At 48.8% G+C, this 27,266-nt stretch overlaps 1 protein-coding gene and 1 non-coding gene across 3 annotated transcripts; one reads left to right on the top strand and one right to left on the bottom strand.

Annotated features, from left to right (window-relative positions):
- Nucleotides 1–108: 108 nt before the first annotated feature.
- syngr1 (synaptogyrin 1) lies at nt 109–27,049 on the bottom strand. 2 transcript variants are annotated; one of them, XM_033013234.1, is made up of 4 exons: nt 26,845–27,049; nt 5,677–5,914; nt 4,993–5,141; nt 109–697 (listed from the first exon to the last, which is right to left on the bottom strand). In XM_033013234.1, exons 1-4 carry the CDS (start codon nt 27,010–27,012, stop codon nt 491–493), a joined length of 762 nt encoding a protein of 253 aa, XP_032869125.1. In that variant the 5' UTR covers nt 27,013–27,049; the 3' UTR covers nt 109–490. The 2 variants fall into 2 exon arrangements, with proteins under 2 accessions (XP_032869125.1, XP_032869126.1); XM_033013235.1 differs by lacking the exon at nt 109–697 and adding an exon at nt 3,320–3,453.
- Nucleotides 11,641–11,713, top strand: trnar-ccu. The gene has a single exon. It is a non-coding gene; the product is annotated as a tRNA-Arg (tRNA).
- Nucleotides 27,050–27,266: the final 217 nt, after the last annotated feature.

Raw genomic sequence — 27,266 nt, 5'->3', positions numbered from 1 at the left:
AGTAGGGACTCGACCTGAAATGTCACCCATTCCTTCTCTCCAAAGATGCTGCCTGACTCGCTGAGTTACTCCAGCTTTTTGTGTCTTATCTTCGGTTTAAACCAGCATCTGCAGTTCCTACTCATGTATACGTGTGTCTACATGTATGTGTGTTTAATTGTATGTATGCATGTATATGTGTATGTATGGGTATATGTATGGGTACATATACATACATACATATAAATATAATTGTCATATGTCTCCCACCCACCACTGATCAGTTGTACCAGGTACAATCAAGCGGTCGAGAGCCCAGGGGTTTGTTGACTCTCTGAGGTCCGTGACTGATCCACGAGGAGATGAGGACTACCTGCCTGGGTCTACTTGAGACACGCTGATGGCCACAAGCCGCCTCGGGCTGGGATGCAGAGTTGCCCAGTAAAGTGTGTAGCTGCCCCACTGGGGGATGGGTGGTGGGGGTTGGGGGCAGCCTCGGCCCCCCTCCCGCTCAGTAGCCCTGCGACTGGTAGCCGTCGGCTCCGCTGGTGTAGGCGCCGCCCGACAGCGGCTGCTGGTAGGACCCGGGCGGTTCCATCTCGTCGCCGGAGGCATAGGGCACCGAGGTGTCCTGGTTCGGGTCGGTGTAGTCCTGGGAGAAGAGCGCTGAGTCGGCTCCCAGGCGGTACCGCTGGTAGCCAAGGAACGCTTGGCCTGCCTGCTCAACCGGGGGGGGGGGGGGGGGGGGGGGGGGGGGGGGGGGGGGGGGCAAGAGGCAGTGGGGTGGGGGAGACAGCGGGAAGAGAGGCAGAGATGGGAGAGGGAGACAGAGAGGAGGAAGCAGAGATGAGAAGAGAAGAGGTGGCAAGGTGTGGGGGTGGGGGGGAAGAGACGTTGGTGGGGTAGGACAGAGGGGAGGGGGTAGAGGGGGGGGAGGGAGGACAGGGAGGGGTGGAGGGAGGGAGAACAATGGGGAGGGAGGCGGTGGAGGGAAGAGAGGGGGGAGATGGAGGGAGGGAGGAGAGAGGGGAAGAACAGGGAGGAGATGGAGAGAGGAGAGAGGGAAGGGTTGAGACAGTGGTGGGGAAGGGGGGGAGACAGGGAGAGGATGGGATGGGCAGGGAGGGGAGATTGCAGGAAAGACAGAGCGAGCGAGGGGGAAGGACACTGCCGTTAGTGTTGTTAATTTGCACAAAATGTTAAAACATAAAACTCGCGAGCAAAGCACATTGCAAGTTAGACCAGAGTTTCTCGTTAACATATTAAGCAGTTTGAGAAGCCAGACGACAAGGTGTTGCGGTACACTCCAGCAAGAAGACTTATGGCATTTGCCGTGAAGATCACACACACACACACACACACACAGGTGCAGAGAGGTTATGCCGGGCCTCAGCGAGTAACTGCATCACCAGAGATTAACCTGGCAAAATCTCCTCAACTCACGAGGGCACAGAACCTGCAGCCCACTGTACAGTGAAGCAGAGAGGAGATGAAGGGAGAGTGATATGGGCCAAGTTTGTAGTCTTTGCAAACTGTGTTTCTAATGAGAGGCACCCTCATTGTACCGCGATAATGTTTAGTTTGGAGATATAGCGTGGAAAGAGGCCCTTTGGACTTCCCAGTCCACAACGACCAGCGATCACACTAATAGACCCGTCTCACCTATGCAATTTTTTTTCCGGTGACTGCCGGCACCCGTCATAGCCGCAGCAGGTCGCCGAACATTTTCAACATGTTGAAAATCCAGCGACGACCAGAAAAAGGCAGGACTCTTTGGGCGACTACTCACGACCATATAGGAGTCACCCCAAGGGGTAAGCCACCTGTTCACCTCCAATCTTGGTCTCTTCATCAACCTGAAATTCATTCAACTCCCTCATTCCCACATTAATCTGTGTATCGGTTGCCTGATCCTCAAACTCTATTGCCATCCCTAAACGCCTCTGATAGACACAAAACGCTGGAGTAATAGCCCTGTCCCACTGTACGAGTTCATTCAAGAGTTCTCCTGAGTTTAAAAAAAAAAAATCAAACTCGTGGAAGCACGTAGAATGTACATTCGGAGCTTGGGGACGTCTCTTAGCGGCCCGTAACGCTAACGGCAGGTACTCGGGAAACGCGGTAAGCTCGTGAAGATTTTTCAACATGTTGAAAAATGTCCACGTGAGCCCCGAGTACCCACGAGCGGCCATTACCGTAAATCTCCGAGTTCGAATCAGGGCAAACTCGGGAGAACTCTTAGAATGAACTCGTACAGCGGGACAGGGCTTTAACTCAGCGGGACAGGCAGCATCTCTGGAGAGAAGGAATGGGAAACGTTTCTTCAGCCTCTCGCCCCGAAACGTCAGTGTGAAGAAGGGTCTCGAACCGAAACATCATCCATTCTTCCCCTCCTCTCTCCAGAGATGCTGCCTGTCCCGCTGAGTTGGCAGCCATTTTGTGTGCGGCAAGTTCCTCCTGACACAGCACGGTGGTGAAGTCAGACTGTTGTTCTTCTCGATTTTGTTTTAAATAAATGTTGACACCAGGACACTGAGGCCTCGCCCATTGGATCTTATATACCCCCAGCCTTGGGAGATTCAACCTCTCATCCCGGAGATAGATTCTCCAACAACTCCCTCAGCACTGCGCTGAGCCGCTAGACTTGAACCTACATGTTGACTGAGAGAGGAGTGAAGGCTGTGGGACAGGAGTTGGCTAAAGTAATCCTCAAACAGGCCCAAGACGGAATGTTTCCAGTAGTGGGAGAGTCTAGGACCATTGGACGCACCCTCAGATTAAAGGACGTCCCCTTAAAATGGAGGCGAGACGGTGAATCTGTGGAATTTATTGCCACAGTTAGCAGTGGAGGCCAGGCCATTGGGTATAAGGCGGAGATTGACAGGTTCTTGATTAGTAAGGGCATCGGACAAAGGTTATGGGGAGAAAGCAGGAGAGAATGGGGTTGAGAGGGAAAAGTAGATCGATCAGCCATGATCTAATGGCGGAGCAGGCTCAATGGGCCGAATGGCCTGATTCTGCTGGTCACATCCCAGAGACTGGAGATGAAAGGGTTTAGTGTGGGGTTGACAAAAATGCTGGAGAAACTCAGCGGGTGCGGCAGCATCTATGGAGCGAAGGAAATAGGCAACGTTTCGGGCCGAAACCCTTCTTCAGACCAGGAAGTGTGGGTGTCAGGGGCTGTGGGGAGGAGAATGGGGTTAAGAGGGAAAGATAGATCAGCCATGATTGAATGGGGAAGTAGAGTTGATGGGCCGAATGGCCTAATTCTGCTCCTTATGAACTCACACACACTGAGTCCTGAAGGTAATAATAGGGTGAGTGAGAGCTGGGGGGGGGGGGGGGGGGGGGGGGGGGGGTAGAGACAGAGTGTAGGGGCAGCGGTTAGGCAAGCTGTGCTGGGAACAGTTTATTGTATTCCTCAGAGAAGGTGATGTCCTTCAAGTGATCCATCGCAAGCAGTACCTGGTAGCCCTGTAACGGGAATGTGGGTGAGACAGGGAGCCACGTCGAGCCGGGCCACCCACAGCGTGTCCCCTCGCTGGGCACTGACACGGAGGCAACCAGCCAGCACCCAGCCCCTGCCACGTCCTCGCCACCCAACCACAGTGGCTAGAGCTGCCTCACAGCCCCAGGGACCCAGGTTCGATCCCGGAGTTTGTACGTTCTCCCTGTGAGCGAGTGGGTTTTTATCCGGGAGCTCTGGCTTCCTCCCACCCTCCAAAGACGGGCAGGTTTTGTAGGTTAATCGGCTTTGGTACAAGTAAGTAAGTAAGTAAGTTTATTGGCCAAGTATTCACATACAAGGAATTTGCCTCGGTGCTCCGCCCACAAGTAACAGTTGTAAAATGTCTCTAGTGTGTGGGATTGTGCTAGTGTACGGGGGTGATCACTGGTCAGGCAGGACTCGGTGGGCCGAAGGGCCTGGTTTGGCGCTGTATCTCCAGTTCAGAGGGATACGAGCCAAACACAGGCAAGGTGGGACTGGTGTAGATGGGACATGTTGGTCAGCATGGGCAAGTTGGGCTGAAGGGCCTGTTTCCATGCTGTAGCTCTAAACTCTACAGTCGACAGATGCATGTTTACATATCTGTTGTGCTGCTGCTGGTGTGAATTTAAATCGTTCCATGTCGGGACATATGAGAGTAAAATACTCTCGACTTACGAACAGAGCTTTGGGACTCTTGTGGGGCTGGTACAGTCAGCAGCTGCCATCTACACATAGCAAAAGGATTTGAGTATAGGAGCAGGGAGGTTCTACTGCAGTTGTACAGGGTCTTGGTGAAACCACACCTGGAGTATTGCGTACAGTTTTGGTCTCCAAATCTGAGGAAGGACATTATTGCCATAGAGGGAGTGCAGAGAAGGTTCACCAGACTGATTCCTGGGATGGCAGGACTTTCATATGAAGAAACACTGGATAGACTCGGCTTGTACTCGCTAGAATTTTGAAGATTGAGGGCGGAAAAGTGCATCTAAATATCTAATCTAATATAATCTTATAGAAACGTACAAAATTCTTAAGGGGTTGGACAGGCTAGATGCAAGAAGATTGTTCCCGATGTTGGGGGAGTCCAGAACAAGGGGTCACAGTTTAAGGATAAGGGGGAAATCTTTTAGGACCGAGAAGAGAAAAAGAATTTTTACACAAAGAGTGGTGAATCTCTGGAACTCTCTGCCACAGAAGGTAGTTGAGGCCAGTTCATTGGCTATATTTAAGAGGGAGTTAGATGTGGCCCTTGTGGCTAAAGGGATCAGGGGGTATGGAGAGAAGGCAGGTACAGGATACTGAGTTGGATGATCAGCCATGATCATATTGAATGGCGGTGCTGGCTCGAAGGGCCGAATGGCCTACTCCTGCACCTATTTTCTATGTTTCTACAACAGGCAAGAGGAGATGACCAAGTGTGTAGAGTTGGGTTCTGACCTCGGGCTTGAGGGGCAGAGGGAGGAAAGCAGGAGCAACCCACTCCAGGGGCTTTGGTAAGGAAGGGCAGTGGGTCCAGTACTCACCCAGGTGAAGATTGAGAAGAAGGAGAAGGTGATGGCAGCACGAGCCGCGTCCGCCCCTTCCTTCAGCGGGTTGTCCTCCGCCAGGTTGGTCACCTGCCACTGGTTGGTGAGGAAACAGAAGCTGACGAACCACAGGAAGGACCAGCAGGCTACGGGGAGAGAGGGGGGGGGGGGGGTGAAGGAGAGGAAAAACAAAGAGAAACTGTCACCTGACGCCCATCGTTTTTAGGAGTTTAGAAGATTGAGAGGGGATCTTATAGAAACTTACAAAATTCTTATGGGGTTGGACAGGCTAGATGCAGGAAGATTATTCCCGATGTTGGGGAAGTCCAGGACAAGGGGTCACAGCTTAAGGATAAGGGGGAAATCCTTTAGGACCGAGATGAGAAAAAAAAAATTCACACAGAGAGTGGTGAATCTGTGGAATTCTCTGCCACAGAAGGTAGTTGAGGCCATAGTTCATTGGCTATATTTAAGAGGGAGTTAGATGCGGCCCTTGTGGCTAAAGGGGTCAGGTGGTATGGAGAGAAGGCAGGTACGGGATACTGAGTTGGATGATCAGCCATGATCATATTGAATGGCGGTGCAGGCTCGAAGGACCGAATGGCCTCTACTCCTGCACCTATTTTCTATGTTTCTATGTTTACCGAAGATCCGACCTCCCCCCTCCCACCCGGCACTCACCCGAAAATCCGATGTCCCCCAAGACGGCTTTCTTGCGGTCCTTGACGCTGCTGATCTGCGGGAAGTAGGCGTCGAGGGTGAGGAAGGCCAGGCAGCCGAAGAAGGCCAGCGCGCCGATGGTGATGCCGTAGTTACAGGCGCTAGCGTTCCGGTTGAAGATGCAGTGCTCCTCGATCTCGTTAGGACGGTTCACATACCCCTCGTTGATGATCGATCCAAACACAACGATCGAGAAAATCTGTAGAGGGAGAGACGGACAGAGAGAGAGAGGGAGAAGTGGGCAAAGAGAGAGAAAGAGCCAGAGAGACAGACAGAGAGTGAGAGAGAGAATAGATAGATAGATAGATAGATAGATAGATAGATAGATAGATAGATAGATAGATAGATAGATAGATAGAGCGAGAGCGAGTGAGAGGTGGACAGAGAGATAGGAGCCAGATGGAGAGATGGACAGGGAGAGAGAGAGAGAGAGTGAGAGAGAGAATAGATAGATAGACAGAGAGAAAGAGAGAGCCAGAGAGTGAGAGAGAATAGATAGAGAGAGAGAGAGAGAGAGAGAGGGGGGTGGACAGAGAGATAGAAAGAGCCAGAGAGAGAGAGAGAGAGATGGACAGGGCGAGTGAGAGAGATAATAGATAGATAGAGAGATAGAGAGAGAGAGAGAGAGAGAGAGAGAGAGAGAGAGAGAGAGAGAGAGAGAAAGTCGGACAGCCAGGGGAAGAGAGAATGAGTGAGCATGTCATAGAGAGCATGTCACTCACACAGAACCAGAGATAGAGAGAGAGAGGCAAACACACAGAGAAAGACATTAAGAGAGCCAGAGAAAATGAGAGATAGATCAAGAGTGAGGAAAAGAGAGAAAGACGAGAGAGAGCCAGGTAGAAGGGAGAGAGAGAGGTTGAGCGAGAGAATTGGAGGGAGACGGGGAGATGGTGGGAGTATGAGGGTGAGCCAGGAGGAGAGCACATCAAGAGTGCAACATAGGATCAGAGAGAATTTGTGCATACGAGAATGAGGCAGGCAGGGTGGAAAGAATGAGAGAGAGATTAGAATTCATATTATTTCCATCATCTTGCATTTCTGAAGCATTTAATATTTTTAAAAATCCAAAGATACCTCACAGTCAGACGCCTGGAAAAATATAAGCTGATGCTCAGGGGTATGTTGACCAATATATGTTGGACAGACCAATACTCTCTCTCTTTGTCTGTCTCTCTGGCTCTTTCTCTCTCTCTGTCCACCTCTCTCTCACTCTATCTATTCTCTATCTATTCTCTCTCTGTCTCTCTCTGTATCTCTCTGTATCTCTCTGTATCTCTCTGTCTCTCTCTGTCTCTCTCTGTCTCTCTCTGTCTCTCTGGCTCATTGCAGTGAAAGCAGAAATGCTTAGGGGCCATCAAAATGGAGAATAGACAATAGGTGCAGGAGTAGGCCATTCAGCCCTTCGAGCCAGCACCGCCATTCACTGTGATCATGGCCGATCATCCACAATCAGTACCCCGTTCCTGCCTTCTCCCCATATCCCCTGACTCCGCCATCTTTAAAAGCCCTATCTGACTCTCTCTTGAAAGCATCCAGAGAATTGGACTCCACTGCCTTCTTGAGGCAGAGAATTCCACAGATTCACAACTCAAAAGAGAGCTGAAGATGTTCAGAAGGGGATTCCCAGAACCGTACAAAACCCGTACCGACATTACACAGCGTTACATCGTTTAAAAAATGGATAGGATAGGCAAAGCAAAAAAAGTTCCTACTTTGTCATCAAAACTCAGTGTCGCATAGCATGGGAACATGCTCTTTGTGGCCAGACTTGGCCTTGCCGACCAAGAAGCCTATCTGTGCTAATCCCAGAGGCAGCATCTCTGGAGAAAAGGGATAGGTATGGAACAATATTCCATGTGTGGCCTCACAAATGTCATGAATAGTTACAACATGATGCTTGAGCACTTCCACTCCATACCTCAATCACAGGTTGACATGGTGGCCAAAATGGCTTCCGGCACATTGGCCTTCATCAGTCAGAATACTGACTATAGAAGTTGGGAGGTCATGCTGCAATATGGCTACAATCTCGCATATTTACATGCAAATGTTCATTAATATGCACTGTTCCTATAAACAAAACATTATTATTATTATTATTATTATTATATAAGATGTTGGTGAGGCCACATTTAGAATATTGTGTTCAGATTGGGTCACCGTGTTTATGGGAAAGATGTTGTCAAGCTAGAGAGGGTACAGAGAATGTTACAAGGATGTTGCCAGGACTCGAGGGTTAAGCAGGCTGGGACTTTACTCCTTGGAGCCCAGGAGGATGAGGGGTGATCTAATAGAGGTGTGCAAAATCAAGAGAGTCGTCTACCTTGAGTTGTAAGCTCAGCTTGCACTGTTTGCAGGCCAGAGATGTTATCGCCTGGTGCCTGACACAAAGGACAAGGGCCGGTCACATGAAGAACTCATGTGGGACTTGCCTCAATGCTGTTTTGTCAGTCACACACACACACACACACACACGTTAGGGCCAGAGGGCCAGTCCCACGTGAATCTCAGGCGGTATCTATAAATACCCGCACTAATTTGGCTGCACTGTTGCCCCTTTGTTCTCCAGAGGGCGCTGGGAGACATGGAGCGAGCACGAGGGGAGCAATGAAAGGGCTGGAGATTTTGCACGGTGGAAGTGGTGGGGAATTCCTGAGGGAAGAGTCATCCCATTGATTTAACCACGTTATATGGAGGTCACTGGGAAGGATGCCATTTATTGCCCATCCCTAATTGCCCTCGGCAGCAGAATGGTGGTGAGAAGCTCGGTACTTACTATCTCCTGTGGGAGTCCCGAATTCAAATCCAGATCGGAGCAAAAGTGGGGTCGTTTAGTTTAGAGATACAGCGCGAAAACAGGCCCTTCGGCCCACCGAATCCATGCCGTCCAGCGATCCCCGCACACTAACACTACCCTACACACACTAGGGACAATTTTACATTTACACCAAGCCAATTAACCTACAAACCTGTACTGTACGTCCTTGTGGAGTGTGGGAGGAAACCGAAGATCTCAGAGAAAACCCAGGCAGGTCACGGGGTGAACGTACAAACTCCACACAGACAGCACCCAAGCTACAATTTTCAACTAAAGTTGTGAATCTCACTCCAGTTAAATAAATGAGGACAGCACTCTGTATCTCTCTACATCGCTGTCTATATCTCTCCTTTCCCTGTCCCCTGGCTCTCGGTCTGAAGAAGAGTCTCGACCCGAAATGTCACCTATTCCTTCTCTCCAGAGATGCTCTCTCACCCGCTGAGTTATAGCCCTGTCCCACGGTACGAGTTCATTCCAAGAGCTCTCCCGAGTTTTAAAAAAATCAAACTCGTGGCAAGCACGGAGAATGAACGTAGCGGGTACGTCGGAGCTCGGGGACGTCTCTTAGCGGCTCGTAACGCTAACGGCAGGTACTCGGGAAGACTCGCTAACGGCAGGTAAGCACGGGAAGACTCGTGAATATTTTACAACATGTTGAAAAATGTCCACGAGAGCCCCGAGTTCCGACGAGCGGCCATTGCCGTAAATCTCCGAGTTCGAATCAGGGCAAACTCAGGAGAGAGAGCTCTTGGAATGAACTCGTACCGTGGGACAGGGGTTTAACTCAAGCTTTTTGTGTCTATCTTTGGTTTAAATCAGCATCTGCAGTTACATCCTACACTCACTCACTCTCACTCTCTCTCCCCATTTTCCCTCTCGCCATCCACGTTAAGCTCCTCCCCGTATCTCTCCATTTCATTCCATCGAGGACTTTAATCCTCCAATGACCTTTAACGGAAAGAAATACACACAAACACGAGCGTGCACATATACGCTCACACACACTCGAGAGGAGCAGAGAGAATGATAGGGAGGAGGGGGGGGAAAGAAAACTAGAGGAAGGGAGATGAGAGGCAAGGACACTGACTATACTGCTGAATGCAGCAGGGGCAAGTTGCAGAAATGGTCAAAAAGCAAACATGATCCTGGCTTCATGTACAAAAATAGCATGGAGCACCCAGCAAAATGTCATAAAACACCTTAGTAAAAGACTGGCTCAGCAACAACTGGACTAAAACATTAGGTGATCAGGTCTTTAGAGATAGAAGCAGCGTTAGGCCATTTGGCCCATCAAGTCTACATTGACATTCTATCTTTCCCTCCCGCCCCATTCTCCTGCCTTCTCCCCATAAATCCTAACAAAGTTCTGGAGTAACTTAGCGGGTCAGGCAGCATCTGTGGATAACTAATAAACCGTATTCAGAATAAAATATACGCCAGAGGCCTGGTTCGATCCTGACTACGGGCGCTGTCTCGACGGAGTATGTACGTTCTCCCTGTGACCAGGTGGGTTTTCTCCGGGTGCTCTGGTTTCCTGCCACATTCTGAAGATGGTGCAGGTTTCTAGGTCAATTGGCTTCTGTAAATGGTCCCTAGCGTGTAGGATAGAACTAGTGTACGGGTGATCGCTGGTCGGTGTGGACTCGGTGGGCTGAAGGGACTGTTTCTGTGCTGTATCTCTAAACTGAAGAACTAGTACTAGTGTCATATTCGGTAATATTTGCAACTATCCTTAAACCAAGAACCCTTTGCCACTTGTGTGACTCCCTGGGGCATCTGCGGAAGGAATGGACAGGCGACATTTCAGGTCGAGATCCTTCTTCAGACTGATTATAGTAAAAAGCTGGGAAAGAAGTGCGGGGTGGGACAAAGCCTGGCAAATGAAAGCTGGGAATAGACACAAAAAGCTGGAGTAACTCAGCGGGTCGGGCAGCATCTCTGGAGAAAAGGAATGGGTGACGTTTCAGTCCGAGACCCTTCTTCAGATTGAGAGTCAGGGAAAGGGAGACGTGAGATATAAACGGTGATATGGAGAGATATATTCATTTACAGGATAAATGACTAAAAATGTGCTTATTGTGGCCTTGTCAAACATAAGGTTTAGCACTACACGCTACGAATCCCAGCTGTGGAGACACTGGTATCGTTGTCTCGTTGTAGGACATTGATCATTCTTTTAATCTGGATTTTTAACTTATGTATTGCGTTTTGTTTTTTTAAAATATAATTTATGATGCTTTTATAAGTGATATACTAAGATTTTATATGTACTTTACGATATTTTTTTAATATGCAATGCATTTTTTAATGTAATGTTGCCCCTTGTCTGGACCTCGAGTCCGTAATAAAGTTTATTCTTATATTATTATTATTATTATTATTATATAGAACCCTTGGGTTTAAACCAGCATCTGCAGTTCCTTCCCAGACAAGTGATAGCTGGATTCAGGTTAAGGAGAAAGAAAGTACTGGAGTAACTTAGCGGGTCAGGCAGCATCTCTGGAGGACATGGATTGGTGACGTTTCGGGTCGGGACCTTCTTCAGACTCTTCAGATTATTCATAGACTCTGACACACAAAGAAACAAATCCACAATAGCCCCTGGTGCTGCAGAAATATATCTGTCACCCTGCATTTACCGGAGAGAAGGAATGGGTGACGTTTCGGGTCGGGATCCTTCTTCAGACCCGAAACGCCGCCCATTCCTTCTCTCCAGAGATGCCGACTCACCCACTGAGTTACTCCAGCATTTTGTGTCTACCTTTGATTTAAACCAGCATCTGCAGTTCTTTCTTACACACTTCATTTACCCATACCAAAACCTCAGACACCTTGACTCATGCATTCTTGTTACCTACACTGCTGGGATCAAAGTACTGGGATGTTTTAGCACTGAGCAGCTGTGGTACTCGATGGGTGAGCCTAACAACTCCATGATCCATCAGTACACAGCTCAGCAATGAACAAAGGTCATGACAGATGCACTGGAAATGAGGATCACAATGATCGCATCACTGGTCATGACACACTGACAGGCTATTTAACAAAAAAAACTTATTCACACACACAGTTGATACCAAAGAAAAACACAAAGAGTATGTACAGCCCCAGTGGCCTAATGGATAAGGCACTGGCCTCCTAAGCCAGGGATTGTGGGTTCGAGTCCCATCTGGGGTGGTGAGTTTTTGGGCGGTCAAGGTGGCGCAGCGGTCGAGTTGCCGCCTCACAGCGAATGCAGCGCCGGAGACCCGGGTTCGATCCCGACTACGGGTGCTGTCTGTACGGAGTTTGTACTTTCTCCCAGTGTGTTCTCCGAGATCTTCGGTTTCCTCCCACAACCCAAAGATATACAGGTTTGTAGGTTTAATTGGCTCGGTAAAAATATAAAAATTGTCCCTAGTGGGTGGAGGATGGTTAGTGTGCGGGGATCGCTGGTCGGCGCGGACCCGGTGGGTCAAAGGGCCTGTTTCCGCGCTGTATCTCTAAACTAAACTAAAATGGTTGACATTTCGGTTCGAGACCCTTGTTCAGACTCATTTAATGTGTTTTAACTTTATTTATAGAAACATAGAAAATAGGTGCAGGAGTAGGCCATTCGGCCCTTCGAGCCTGCACCGCCATTCAATATGATCATGGCTGATCATCCAACTCAGGATCCTGTACCTGCCTTCTCTCCATACTCCCTGATCCCTTTAGCCACAAGGGCCACATCTAACTCCCTCTTAAATATAGCCAATGAACTGGCCTCAACTACCTTCTGTGGCAGAGAATTCCAGAGATTCACCACTCTCTGTGTGAAAAATGTTTTCCTCCTCTCGGTCCTAAAAGATTTCCCTCTTATCCTTAAACTGTGACCCCTTGTTCTGGACTTCCCCAACATCGGGAACAATCTTCCTGCATCTAGCCTGTCCAACCCCTTAAGAATTTTGTAAGTTTCTATAAGATCCCCCCTCAATCTTCTAAATTCTAGTGAGTACAAGCCGAGTCTATTTGTCATAATGAAGAAACAAAGAACTGCAGATGCTGGTTTACAACAAAGATAGATACAAAGTGCTGGAGTAACTCAGTGGGTCGGGCAGCATCTCTGAAGAAAAACATTTCAAGAAGACATTTCGGGTTGGGGCCCTTCTTCACACCCTGAAACATCGCCCATCCTTTTTCTCCAGAGATGCTGCCTGACCCGCCTAGTTACTCCAGCACTTTGTGCCTATCTTTGTTATAAGCCAGCATCTGCAGTTCCTTGTTTCTTCATTATGACAAATATAAATAAATAATATAAATGAAGTTAAAACACATTTAAATGAGTCTGAAGAAGGGACTCGTCACCGAAACGTCACCCATTTCTTCTCTCCAGAGATGTTGCCTGACCCGCTGAGTTACTCCAGCATTTTGTGTCTCTCTTCAATTTAAACCAGCATCTGCAGTTCTTTCCCTTTTAAATGAGTGGTGCACAGAGACCAGTCTCTGATTGACTATCCTTCAATATGTCACCTTCTGCACGTTCGATGGGACGAAAGACCAATAAAAGCCCTCAATACCATTCAGCTCCAAAACCAAGCTCTGAATATTGTCAGTGATGTTTCGGGTTGGGACACCCTCCTTCAGACTAGCTGAAGATGGGTCCCCATCCGAAACGTCACCCATTCTTTTTTCTCCAGAGATGCTGCCTGGCCGGCTGAGTTACTCCAGCACGTTGTGTCTATCTGTGGTATAAACCAGCATCTGCAGTTCCTTCCCAACACTGTTCCTCCTGAAATTACATTGTGAGAAATATCTCCGGACAGGTCCAATTTTTTAATTGATCAGGGACGGGGTTGCCCTTCAAACTCCATTTAATCAAATATTGGATGAGAAAACAAGCTCTTCTACCCCCCCCCCCCCCCCCCTCCCCCGCCCCCCCCCCCCCCCCCCGAGAGCATGCAGATTCTCAACTCAATTTGCATTTCACCCAAAATCCAGTTTAACGCCTTAGCTTAGTTTGACCCACCAAGTCCACACCGACCAGCAATCCCTGTACATTAGTTCTCACCTACACACTAGGGATCATTTTACAGCAGGAGCCTATTAACCTACAAACCTGCACGTCTTCGGAGTGTGGGAGGAAACCGGAGCACCCGGAGGAAACCCACATGGTCGCAGGGAGACTGTACAAACTGTGAAGCAGACAAGCACCCATAGTCAGGAACGAGCCCGGGTCCCTGGCGCTGTAAGGCAGCAACTCTACTGCTGCGCCACCCTGCCACATGTCAAAACCTTGCAATGGAGGATCTTGCAGTATGTATTGACCAGTCACCCTATACACAACAGGCTTGTATTTCTGCAGATAATCAGTCAATTATTTTTTTCCCCTGCAACAGTCTTGCAACTCCAGTGTGTGTGTGTGTGTGTGATCACCCATTTTAATCTGAATAACAACTGCCTTTTAGCTCCGAGGCAGAGGGCTTTATTTTAAAGTGGCGAGTTGTTGTGAATGAGCTGCCTGCAAAGACAGCTCAAATAAACTCGACTGCAACTCCCAAAAGGGAACTAGGGAGAGCGTGATTAATTAAAGAGCACTTTTAAAGAGCCAGCTCAGGCATTGCAGACGCACACACACGAACACACACATGCACACGCACGCAATCACACACATACACACATACACGAACACACACATGCACACGCACACGCACAATCACACACATACACATACACACACGAACACACACATGCACACGCACAATCACACACATACACACATACAAGAACACACACATGCACACGCACACAATCACACACACACACGAACACACACATGAACACGCACGCACGTGCACAATCACACATACACATATACACACACATGCACACGCACGCACACACACAATCACACACATACGCATATACACACACACGAACACACATGCATGCGCATGCACGCACACAATCACACACATACACATATACACACACACACACATACACACACACACACATGCACACGCACGCACACAATCACACACATACGCATATACACGAACACACATGCATGCGCATGCACGCACACAATCACACACATGCATGCGCATGCATGCACACAATCACACACATGCACACGCTCGCCAAGTGGGTTTCTTAAGCACTGACTCCACAATTGACTGAAATAGAAGGAAGTGTTCCCTTTGCTACCAGTCAGATGAACTACTGAATATCACAGAGCATAATGATTACCAATTACAAATGCCTGGCTTCTGGAGTTATTTTAACTAGGGATATTAATAAGTCATAGGAGCAGAATTCGGCCCTTTGGTCCATCAAGTCTACTCTGCCATTCAATCATGGCTGATCTATCTTTCCATCTCAACCCAATGTGTCAGCCATAATCACATTGAATGGCGGTGCTGGCTCAAAGGGCCGAATGGCCTACTCCTGCACCTATTGTCTATTCTTCTACCTTCTCCCAATAACCTTTGACACCCGTACTAATCAAGCGTCCATCTCCATTTAAAAAATACTTAATTACTTGGCCTCCACAGTCATCTGTAGCAATGAATTCCACAGGTCACCACCCTCTGACTAATAAAATTCCTCCTCATCTTCTTTCAAAAGGTATGTCCTTTTATTCCGAGGCTGTGGGGATATGGGGAGAAGGCAGGAACGGGATACTGATTGGGGATGATCAGCCATGATCACATTGAGTGGCGGTGCTGGCTCGAAGGGCCGAATGGCCTACTCCTGCACCTATTGTCTATTGTCTCTGGTCCTAGACTCTCCCACTAGTGGAAACATCCTCTCCGCATCCACTCTATCCAGGCCTTTCACTATTCGGTAAGTTTCAATGAGGTTCCCCCCTTATCCTTCTAAACTCCAGCGTGTACAGGCCCAGCGCCGTCAAACGGTCATCGTACGTTAACCCAATCATCCCCGGGATCATTTGTAATTGGCAGTAACAAGTCTGGCACAGGGAAGTGAGCGCTGTTTGAGGTGATTAACTGGAAAGGATCACAACCACTTAGCTTTAACACTGAGGTGACACTGATGTAATATCTGCTATATACCAACCCAGCCACCACCGAGCATCCGATGAGATATTCAGTGTGCAGATGCTGGTTTCAATCGAAGGTAGACACAAAATGCCGCAGTAACTCAGCGGGACAGGCAGCACCTCTGGAGAGACGGAACGGGTGACGTTTTGGGTCGAGACCCTTCTTCAGTCTGACGATGCTGCCTGTCCCGCTGAGTTACTGCGGCATTTTGTGTTTATCTTCGATGAGATACTGAGTTGGATGATCAACCATGATCATATTGAATGGCGGTGCAGGCTCAAAGGGCCTACTCCTGCACCTATTGTCTATTGTCTCTGGTCCTAGACTCTCCCACTAGTGGAAACATCCTCTCCACATCCACTCTATCCAGACCTATCCAGTTTCTATGAGATGCACAGTTGGGTTACATTTACTTTCTCACAAGAACATTCAATATTTTTTTCAATATTTTAACAGTTTTCCCTTCAAATGACACAGGTTGGACAAGTATCTAGTTTAGTTTGGAGATACACCAGGCCAACCATCGATTACCCGTCCACACTAGTTCTATGGTAGCCCACTTTCTTGTCCACTCCCTACACAATTTGCAGAATGGCCAATTAACCTAACAAACCTGCACGCCTTTGGGATGTGGGAGGAAACCGGAGCACCCGGAGAAAACCCATGGTCGGTTCGGACTTGATGAGCCGAAGAGCCTGTTTCTGCGCTGTATTTCTGAAGTCTAAAGTAAAGCTTATCGGCAAGCACGCAACCAATATGAACATCGGACGCTCTTGAAAATTAGGTTAAAACCCTTTCAATTAAACAATAAGGGATATGGTGACTGCTTAACACAGAAAATGTTGCTCCCCCTGCAGTGGTTCCGACATCGGTACCCACTTGGCGAGCTTCCTGAGCAATGGTACCCATCAACTGTGATAAGAAAATGATAGTGATTTGTCCACAAGGGCAAAAACACAGCCGGGGAACAGTGAGGGAAAACATCAATAAATATTAGAGAAACAAACAGCCACTGAATGTCCTAGAGAATATCTGCATTGCAAACTGTTCTCCATTCCCCCTCAAGATTCCACACTGAGCAGCTGGTAGACCCCGGTTCGATCCTGGCCTCGGGTGCTGCCCGTGTGGAGTTTGCACGTTCCCCCTGTGACCGCGTGCGTTTCCTCCAGGTGCCGCCCACCTTCCAAATGCGCGCAGGCTTGTAGGTTCATTGGCTTCTGTAAATTGTTCCTGGAGTGTAGGGTAGAACGAGTGTACAGGGTGATTGTAAATTGTCCCTAGTGTGTGTAGGACAGAGTTAGTGTTCAGAGATCGCTGGTGGGCGAGGACTCGGTGGGCCGAAGGGCCTGTATAACCTTGCATCCTTGATTTCTTCTTTTCACAACCAAAGGCAATGCAAAGGGCAAGTTCATCGTAAAGATGCGAACCTAGACTCGATTAATATTCTCATCTGATCTAACATGACTGCATCTCGATCACGCCTTACAGTGTCAGATACCCAGGTTCGATCCTGGCCTCGTGGGTGCTGCCTGTGAGGAGTTTGCACATTCAACCCTGTGACCGCGTGGGTCTTCTCCGAATATTCTCTGGTGTCCACCCACTTGCCAAAGACATGCGGGTTTGTAGGTTAATTGCCTTCTGTAAAATTACCCCGAGAATGTCGGGTGCAAAATTGGGATAACATAGAACTAGTGTATGGGTGAAGATTAGTCGGCACCGACTCGATGGGCCGAAGGACCCGTTTCTGTGCTGTATCTCTCAACAAAATAATCAACCAATGTGATAATTCCTTTTGATGAAATTAATTGGCTTTTAAACAAAATGCAAGAGAATTTGAAAAAGATGACATATAAGATTGTTAAGGGCTTTGACACGTTGGAGGCAGGAAACATGTTCCCGATGTTGGGGGAGACCAGAACCAGGGGCCACACAGTTTAAGAATAAGGGGTAAGCCATTTAGAACGGAGACTTTTTCTCACAGAGGGTTGTGAGTCTGTGGAATTCTCTGCCTCAGAGGGCAGTGGAGGCAGGTTCTCTGGATGCTTTCAAAAGAGAACTAGATAGGGCTCTTAAAATTAGCGGGGTCAGGGGATATGGGGAGAAGGCAGGAACGGGGTACTGATTGGGGATGATCAGCCACGATCACATTGAATGGTGGTGCTGGCTCGAAGGGCCAAATGGCCTATTCCTGCACCTATTGTCTATTGTAATGATGCATCACATTACACCAATCATAACCTACTTACTATCTATTCACTTGTGAAACATTTTCCTTTTATTGTAATGGGAATATCAATACATTTCATGGAATATGGCCATTTGATTTACATTTCGGAGGCCAAAGCATTCATTGCTTAACTCAGTGCATTATTTGTACACAAAAAGAATCCCAGCACTCACGATCAATAAACATTCGTGTCACATAGAGTCATACAGCATAGACCCTATCACAACCAGAGAACAGTGCTGAATTATTTTCTACCTTATTGAGGACCCTCGCAATTTCCAGCACTAAACGTTATTCCCTTATCATGTATCAATACACTGTAAATGGATCGATTGTAATCATGTATTGTCTTTCTGCTGACTGGTTAGCACGCAACAAAAAAGATTTTTCACTGTACCTCAGTACACGTGGTAATAAACTAAACAGTGTGGAAACAGGCCCTTCGGCCCAGCTTGCCCACACCGACCAACATGTCCCATCTACACTAGTCCCACCTGCCTGCATTTGGCCCACATCCCACTAAACCTGTCCAATCCATGTACCTAAGATAGACACAAAATGCTGGAATAACTCAGCGGGTCAGACAGCATCTCTGGAGAAATGATACAAAAGTGAGTGGTTTTGCAGATAGTGAAGATGGTTGTGAAAGATTGCAGCAGGATCGGGATCGATTGGCCAGGTGGGCTGAGGAATGGTTGATGGAATTTAATACAGAGAAGTGTGAGGTGTTGCATTTTGGGATGTCGAACAAGGGCAGGACTTGCACAGTAAATGGTAGGCCTCTGGGGAGTGTTGTAGAACAGAGGGATCTAGGAGTGCAGGTGCATGGTTCCTTGAAGATGGAGTCGTGGGTAGAGAGGGTGGTCAAAAAGGCTTTTGGCACATTGGCCATCATCAGTCAGAGTATTGAGTATAGAAGTTGGGATATCATGTTGCAGTTGTATAAGACGTTGGTGAGATCGCATTCAGAATATTGTGTTCAGTTTTGGGCACCATGTTATAGGAAAGATATTGTCAAGCTTGAAAGGGTTCAGAAAATATTTAGAAGGATGTTGCCAGGACTAGAGGGCATGAACTAGAGGGAGAGGTTGAGTAGGCTGGGTCTCTATTCCTTAGAGCGCAGGAGGATGAGGGTTGATCTTATAGAGGTATACAAAATCATGAGGGGAATAGATCGGGTAGATGCACAGAGTCTCTTGCCCAGAGAAGGGGAATCGAGGACCAGAGGACATAGGTTCAAGGTGAAGGGGAAAAGATTTAATAGGAATCCGAGGGGTAACTTTTTCACACAAAGGGTGGTGGGTGCTTTGAACAAGCTGCCAGAGGAGGCAGTTGAGGCTGGGACTATCCCATCATTTAAGAAACAGTTAGACAGGTACATGGATAGGACAGGTTTGGAGGGATATGGACCAAGTGCAGGCAGGTGGGACTAGTATAGCTGGGACATTGTTGGCCGGCGTGGGCAAGCTGGGCTGAAGGGCCTGTTTCAACACTGTATCACTCTATGACTCTAAATGGAATAGGTAACATTTCCGGTGGAGATCCTTCTCTGAAGAAGGGTCTCGTCCCGAAACGTCACCTATTCCTTTTCTCCAGAGATGTTTTTTTTTTAAATAAATTATTACCATTATACTTATGGGTGACTTTCAAAGACTCTCAAGGATGCCTTACAGAATTTAATAAGCAGATTACAAAACATAGGCAGCAGAATTAAAAAAATAAAATAAAATAAAAAATAAAGGAAAAAAAAAAATAGTAGGGACATCAACAACACACGATTCAAAGACTTGTCTGACTCGCTGAGTTACTCCAGCTTTTTGTGTCTATTTTCAGTTTAAACCAGCATCTGCTGCTGTTCCTTCCTGCACTATCCATGTACCTGTCTAAATCTGGACCAGAAAACAAAATAATGACGTTTAACTTTTTAAGAGATGCCAGCTCTTACCGTCACTAAAAAACTGGTTTATAGAAACATAGAAACATAGAAATTAGGTGCAGGAGTAGGCCATTCGGCCCTTCGAGCCTGCACCGCCATTCAATATGATCATGGCTGATCATCCAACTCAGTATCCCGTACCTGCCTTCTCTCCATATCCCCTGATCCCCTTAGCCACAAGGGCCACATCTAACTCCCTCTTAAATATAGCCAATGAACTGGCCTCAACTACCCTCTGTGGCAGAGAGTTCCAGAGATTCACCATTATCTACTCTTTTACTCCCCATTTTCCTCGATTCTCTGTGGACCGACTCTCCTCTTAGTTCAGCTTGTATTCCGATCACCTGCGAACTTCTTTGAAGTTTAAAGAGATTTGACACCTCCAAGAATACTGGAACAAACTTCTGCAGACGCACTGTGGGAAGTCTCCTGACGGGTTGCATCAGGGTTGTATGGCAATTCCAATCAACACACAGGAACGCAAGAGGCTGTGGAGTGTACCCGTCCCATCAAGGGTACAGCCCTCCCCACCATTGAAAGCATCTACATGACGCACTGCTTCAACGGGGCACATGCCCTCTTCATCGCTGCCTCAGGCCAGGAGGGACAGAAGCCCAAAGTCCCACACCACCAGGTTCAGGAACAGCTATTTTCCTGCAACCATCAGGTTCTCGAGCTGACCTGCACAGCCCTAATCCTATCTCGGCAACAGAACATTACTGACTTCCGCCCGAAACGTTGCCTTTTTCCTTCGCTCCATAGATGCTGCTGCACCCGCTGAGTTTCTCCAGCACTTTTGTCTACCTTCGATTTTCCAGCATCTTCAGTTCCTTCTTAAACACATTACTGACCACCTCTTGTGTAAGAAAGAACAGCAGATGCTGGTGTGAATCGAAGGTAGGTACAAAATGCTGGAGGAACTCAGCAGGTGAGGCAGCATCTCTGGAGAGAAGGAATGGGAGGCGTTTCAGGTCGAGACCCTTTTTCAGACTGATGTCAGGGGATTGAGCAGGACAAAGATAGAATGTAGTCGGAGACAGTAAGACTAGTGGGAGAACTGGGAAGGGGAAGACCACCTCTTGTACCACAGACATGTTATCGCATTATGTTTAATTGTGGAATGTACAGGGACAGGCCCTTCAGCCCACATAGTCCATTCTAACCATCAGATTACTCATTTAAACTAATCCCATTTCATTCTCTCCAACTTCACATCAACTCCTTCCATAGTCTCCCGCACGCCAACACTCTCAGGGTAATTCACAGCAGCTAGCTAACCTGCCAACCCGTACACCTTTGGGATGTGAGGGGAAGTGGAGCACCCTGAGGGAACCATGACTCACGCAGTCACAAGGAACGCGTGCAAACTCCACGAAGAGAGCACCAGAGGCCGGGATTGAATGCACGCAGTTGAAGCAGTGTTTGGGCAGGAACAGGTCCCTGCCCAACTCCGCCAACATCCACGCCCGAGATAACGCAATCCCATCACAAAAAGTGGCGGTGTTGGGAAAGGGGAGGGGGATGGAGGATGTGTAAAGGTCTATAGTGAGAGGTGTACAGGTGTACAATGTAGTGAACACATTGACTGCTTTTGCATCACGGCCAACTCGAATGCCCAGGAACCAAGAGGATTGCAAAAACTGGCGAACACTGCCCGGTCCATCACAGATACTGACCTTCCCACCATCAAAGGGGTCTCAACCTGAAACATCACCCATTCCTTCTATCCAGACACGCTGCCTGTCCAACAGAGTTGCTCCAGCATTTTGTGTCTATCTGCAGGACAATAGGTGCAGGAGTAGGCCATTTGTCCCTTCGAGCCAGCAACGCCATTCAATGTGATCATGGCTGATCATCCCCAATCAGTACCCCGTTCCTGCCTTCTCCCCATATCCCCTGACTCAGCTATTTCTAAGAGCTCTATCTAGCTCTCTCTTGAAAGTATCCAGAGAACCTGCCTCCACCGCCCTCACTCTGAGGCAGAGAATTCCACAGACTCACCACTCTCTGTGAGAAAAAGTGTTTCCTCGTCTCCGTTCTAAATGGCTTACCCCTTATTCTTAAACTGTGGCCCCTGGTTCTGGACTCCCCCAACATCGGGAACATGTTTCCTGCCTGTAGCGAGTCAAAGCCCTTAACAATCTTATATGTTTCAATGAGATCACCTCTCATCCTTCTAAACTCCAGAGTGTACAAGCCCACCTGCTCCATTCTCTCAGCATACGACAGTCCCGCCATCCCAGGAATTAACCTTGTAAACCTACGCTGCACTCCCTCAATAGCAAGGAATCGCTGCCTCAAAAAGGACAGCCAGCATAATCAGCGACACAATGCCCTGGCCACGCTCTTATTTCACTCCTGCTATTAGGAAGAGGTATAATTACTCTTGATTCCTGATGTAGGGATTCAAGTCAGTTTGCTTTAATTTTGTAATGGTTAGTGAGTGGTGGACTCAAAATCCACAAGAGGAATATTGGATTTCCAAGACACAGACACTCAGCTATGAAGTCATGTCCAAGTCACCATCATGACTCCCTGCCATTATGACTAATCCCCATCACTCAATATATGTAACAGAGAGACAGAGAGACAGTGAGAATGATGCCACAGACTAACATAGAACAGTACAGCACTGGAACAGGCCTTTCGGCTCACATAGTCCATTCCAAAAATTATTCCAAGACCAACTCAAATCTGTGTAAGAAAGAACTGCAGATGCTGGTTTAAATCGAAGGTAGACACAAAATGCTGGAGTAACTCAGAGGGTGAGGCAGCTTCCCTCTGGAGCGAAGGAATGGGCGAAGCCAATTGTCCTTCAGACTTGTACATTTTGGAATGTGGTGAGAAACCGGGGCACCCGGAGAAGAACTCACGCGGTCACAGGGAGAACGCACAAACTCCATACAGACTGCACCTGTAGTCAGGATCGAACCCGGGTCTCTGCAACTAGAAGGCATTAGCTCTACTGCTACGCCACCATGCCGCCCGGGATGCTTGCCTTCACAAGTCGGGGCATCGAATACAAGAGTTACAGCTGTATAAAACTTTGGTATCGCTATCAAAACATGGTGGGGACACAATTTATTGGCTGCTGCGCGCGCGCGCATGCACACACACGCGAGGCTTCGGCCGTGGGCCCTGTGGGCGGTAACATCGGGGGCTGACCTGTTTGGTGGACCGACTCCGAACTCCAGCAACAGCAGCTTCGTCCGCCCAGAATCGTGGGGCTTGAATCGGCCCGTTCACGGGGGCTTTCATCGCCCGGCGGGGGCTTCAACATCGGGAGCCTCGATCGCCTCAATGCAGCAGTTTGATTTTAACCGCGTCGGGCACTGAAAGGCCCCGTGAACGGGCCGATTCAGCCCTTAGAAAGCATCTGATAAAGTCCGGATTACAAAACATGTGGGGGGGGGGGGGGGGATTGTCCCCACCACACAAAGCATGGGGGGGGGGGGGGGGGGACGTGTCCCACCTATCCCCCCCCAGGATTTCCGCCCAGGATTTGGAGTATTGCATGCAGGATTACATTGTGCTGCTGAATTACAGGAAGGATATGGCGGCTTTGGAGACGGTGCAGAAGAGATTCACTCGAATGCTCCCTGGATTCGATGGTATCCGCTACGAGGAGAGGTTGGACAAACTAGGGAATGTTTTTTCTCTGGAGCTCTGCAGGCTGAGGGACAACCTGATGGAAGTTTATAAAACTATGAGAGGCACAGATACAACGAACAGTCAGGATCATGGGTTATGTCAGGGGTCCAGAGGGAAAGATAGATCAGCCATGATTGAATGGCAGAGTAGAAGCCACGATTGAATGACGGGCAGAGTGTCATAATCATGCCCCTAGAACATATGAACTGTTTCCCCCATAGAGTGAAAATGTCAAGGACTAGAGGGCATTGGTTGAAGAGGATATACAGGGCAGGCTTTTTTTTTCACACATAGAAAGCGATGGGTGTCTGAAACTGGCTCATTTGAGGAAGGACATCCTTGTGATTGAGGCAGTGCAGCGTAGGTTCACGAGATTGATCCCTGGGATGGCGGGACTGTCATATGAGGAAAGATTGAAAAGACTAGGCTTGTATTCACAGGTACACAAAATTGCTGGGGAAACTCAGCGGGTGCAGCAGCATCTATGGAGCGAAGGAAATAGGCGACGTTTCGGGCCGAAACCCTTGTATTCACTGCAGTTTAGAAGGATGAGGGGATATCTTATAGAAACATATAACACTATAAAAGGACTGAACAAGCTCGATGCAGGAAAAATGGTCCCAATGTTGGGCGAGTCCAGAACCAGGGGCCACACAGTCTTAGAATAAGGGGGAGGCCATTTAAGACTGAGGTGAGAAAAAACGTTTTCACCCCAGAGAGTTGTGAATTTGTGGAATTCCCTGCCACAGAGGGCAGTGGAGGCCAAATCACTGGATGGATTTAAGAGAGAGTTAGATAGAGCTCTAGGGGCCAGTGGAATCAAGGGATATGGGTAGAAGGCAGGCACGGGTTATTGATTGGGGACGATCAGCCATGATTACAATGAATGGCGGTGCTGGCTCGAAGGGCCGAATGGCCTCCTCCTGCACCTATTTTCTATGTTTCTGTGGGCTGACAGTGGAGGGTGGTGGTGGTGGAAGCAGATACGACAGTGGTGTTTAGGAGCCTTTTTAGCTAGGCACTGACATGCACTGGGATACGGTTCATGTGCAGGTACAAGGGATCAGGTTAATTTGCAATCGTGTTTAGTACGGGAAGAGTGCTAAAGGACCTGTTCCTGTGCTGTACTGTTCTACGTTACATGTTGTACAAACAAGGTCAACAAACTGTGTTAATTGCAATCCAGCAGATTGCCGTGGTGTATGACACACATTAGCAGCGCGGTGGGGGGGGGGGGGGCACGCCAGGCATGTACTGATTCTTAATTAACACAGAACACCAAATTATCAGGACATTTTGCACAACTCCCTGTCAAACTGGCGTCTTATCTGCATTCACGGTGAGGTGACATTGCCCCTCTCCTCCCACTATCTGGCAAACCCAGCACTCGTTCGTAAACAGGTCGAACTCGCCCTTCAACAAGCTGCCGTTCCCCTGACCCCCTCCTTGTCTGGGCAGCCCAATGCACGGCAGGCAGCTCCCCTCACCACCAGTCAAACTCATTTAAATTCCCCCACACAGACCATCTTAACCACTGCTCGCTGTCTCATTCAACTACCCCGCCCTCCCTCCCTCAGGCAGTCTTTACTAACCACCCCCTTCCCCCCCCCCCCGCCCATTCCCTACATTAACCCCTCTCCCTCCCCCACTCCTTACCACAGTCACGTTAACCTCCATCTTGTCCCACAGGCCTGGCCCCTGGTAATCCTTCATTCACAGCCTAACCCCACATTATTCCCCCCCCCCCTCCCCCCTCTCTCCCACAATCTACCCCACACTAAATATCCTCACCTACAACCCACCCCTGTATTACCCCCACTCCTGCAACCTATTAACCTCCCCTGTCACAACCCTATCATTTCACAAGTCATAGGAGCAGAATTAGTCCATTCGGCCCATCAAGTCTATTCCGCAATTCAATCACGGTTGATCCATCTTTCCCTCTCAACCCCATTCTCCTGCCTTCTCCACATAACCCCTGACACCCGTACCGATCAAGAATCTTTGTCAACCTCCGCCTTAAAAATACCCAATGACTTGGGCTCCACACAGCTGTCCGTGGCAATGAATTCCACAGATTCACCACCCTCTGACTCATCCTTCATTAACCCCCTCTACAACAACCAATCCCTCATTAACCGCTCTCCCAGATCTTGCCTTGCAATAACCCCCTTCTTTAAGAATCCACCCCAAATGTACCTCCTCTCCCACAAACTACTCACATTAGCTCTCTCTTTCACATGAAGCCCCTCTCCAACAGCCTACCCCTCACGAACAACCTACATTGGAATAACCCCTTCTCCGACAACTGACCCATCCATCACCCCTCTCCTATCCCCTAACCCTGCATTAACCCCTCCCCTTTTGCCGTGCATCCTGCACTCAACCCCCTTTCCCACAGCTGAACCCTGCATTAACCCCTCCTATACCCCAACCCTGTATCAACCCCCTCTCCCACAGCCTATCCTTAACACCCTTGCCCACAAACCATTTTCCCATCTACCTCACCTGCATTAAGCCCTCTCCTACCCCCTAAACTGAATGAACCCCTCTTGTACACTCTAACCCTATTAACCCCCTCCCCTGCACCCTGACCCTTGCATCAACCCCTCTCATGGACCCTGACCCCAGCATCAACCCCTCTCCTAGACCCTAACCCAGCATTAATCCCTCTCCTGTACCCTAACCCTGCATTAATCCCTCTCCTGTACCCTAACCCTGCATTAATCCCTCTCCTGTACCCTAACCCAGCATTAATCCCTCTCCTGTACCATAACCCAGCATTAATCCCTCTCCTGTACCCTAACCCTGCATTAATCCCTCTCCTGTACCCTAACCCTGCATTAATCCCTCTCCTGTACCCTAACCCAGCATTAATCCCTCTCCTGTACCCTAACCCAGCATTAATCCCTCTGCTGTACCCTAACCCTGCATTAATCCCTCTCCTGTACCCTAACCTTGCATTAATCCCTCTCCTGTACCCTAACCCTGCATTAATCCCTCTCCTGTACCCTAACCCTGCATTAATCCCTCTCCTGTACCCTAACCCTGCATTAATCCCTCTCCTATACCCTAACCCTGCATTAATCCCTCTCCTGTACCCTAACCCTGCATCAACCCCTCTCCTGTACCCTAACCCTGCATCAACCCCTCTCCTATACCCTAACCCTGCATTAATCCCTCTCCCACAGCCTAGCCTGTGTTAACACCCTTTCCAATTTCCCCAGCCACCTCACCTGCATTCACCCCCCCTGCCCACAATCTAGTCTGGTTTAACCCCTGGCCTGTGTCTGATGTCACCCACAGTCCTCGTCCCAGGCTGATCTGAATTCCCACAGCCTCCAGCCTGATTTAATCCAATCTCTTCCCCATCTTAATTTAACCTCCTCCTCCTCCCCCCCCCCCCATTTCTCTGTCCTAAACCCCTGTCAGTCCCCCCCTCCCCTCACTCACCCCCTCCCTCACTCACCCAGCTGACAGCCCTGACGATGGTCTGCGGCTGCCTGATGAAGGTGAAGGGGTCGAAGGCTCCGCCAGCCTTGCCGGCTCCATAAGCTGCTGTTGCTGCTGCTGTTGCTGCTCCTGCTGCAGTCTCCATCTTCCTCCAGCCTCTTCTCCCAGCCGCGGGGGCGCGCATGGGCCTCGGGGGCGCGCCTGGGCCTCGGGAGCGCGCCTGGGCCGCCGCGGGGACGCGCACACTGCCAGGCACGCGGCCAGTGATGGGACAGGGAGGTGGAGGAAAGGCGATTCGCCATCAGAATGGATGCAGGGGGCAACACATCCATAATAATGCAAATGCAAAATAATCCATGCAAAATAATTCCATTGCAACAATATAAACCTTTATTGCAAATTACCCTGATTGTTCAGTATTTAGTATGACATAAATAT

The sequence above is a fragment of the Amblyraja radiata genome, chromosome 38 (genome assembly GCF_010909765.2).
Source record: "Amblyraja radiata isolate CabotCenter1 chromosome 38, sAmbRad1.1.pri, whole genome shotgun sequence".
Classification (NCBI taxonomy): domain Eukaryota; kingdom Metazoa; phylum Chordata; class Chondrichthyes; order Rajiformes; family Rajidae; genus Amblyraja; species Amblyraja radiata.
Note: the sequence above shows the minus strand (reverse complement) of the source record. Positions and strands in the feature narration are given on the sequence as shown.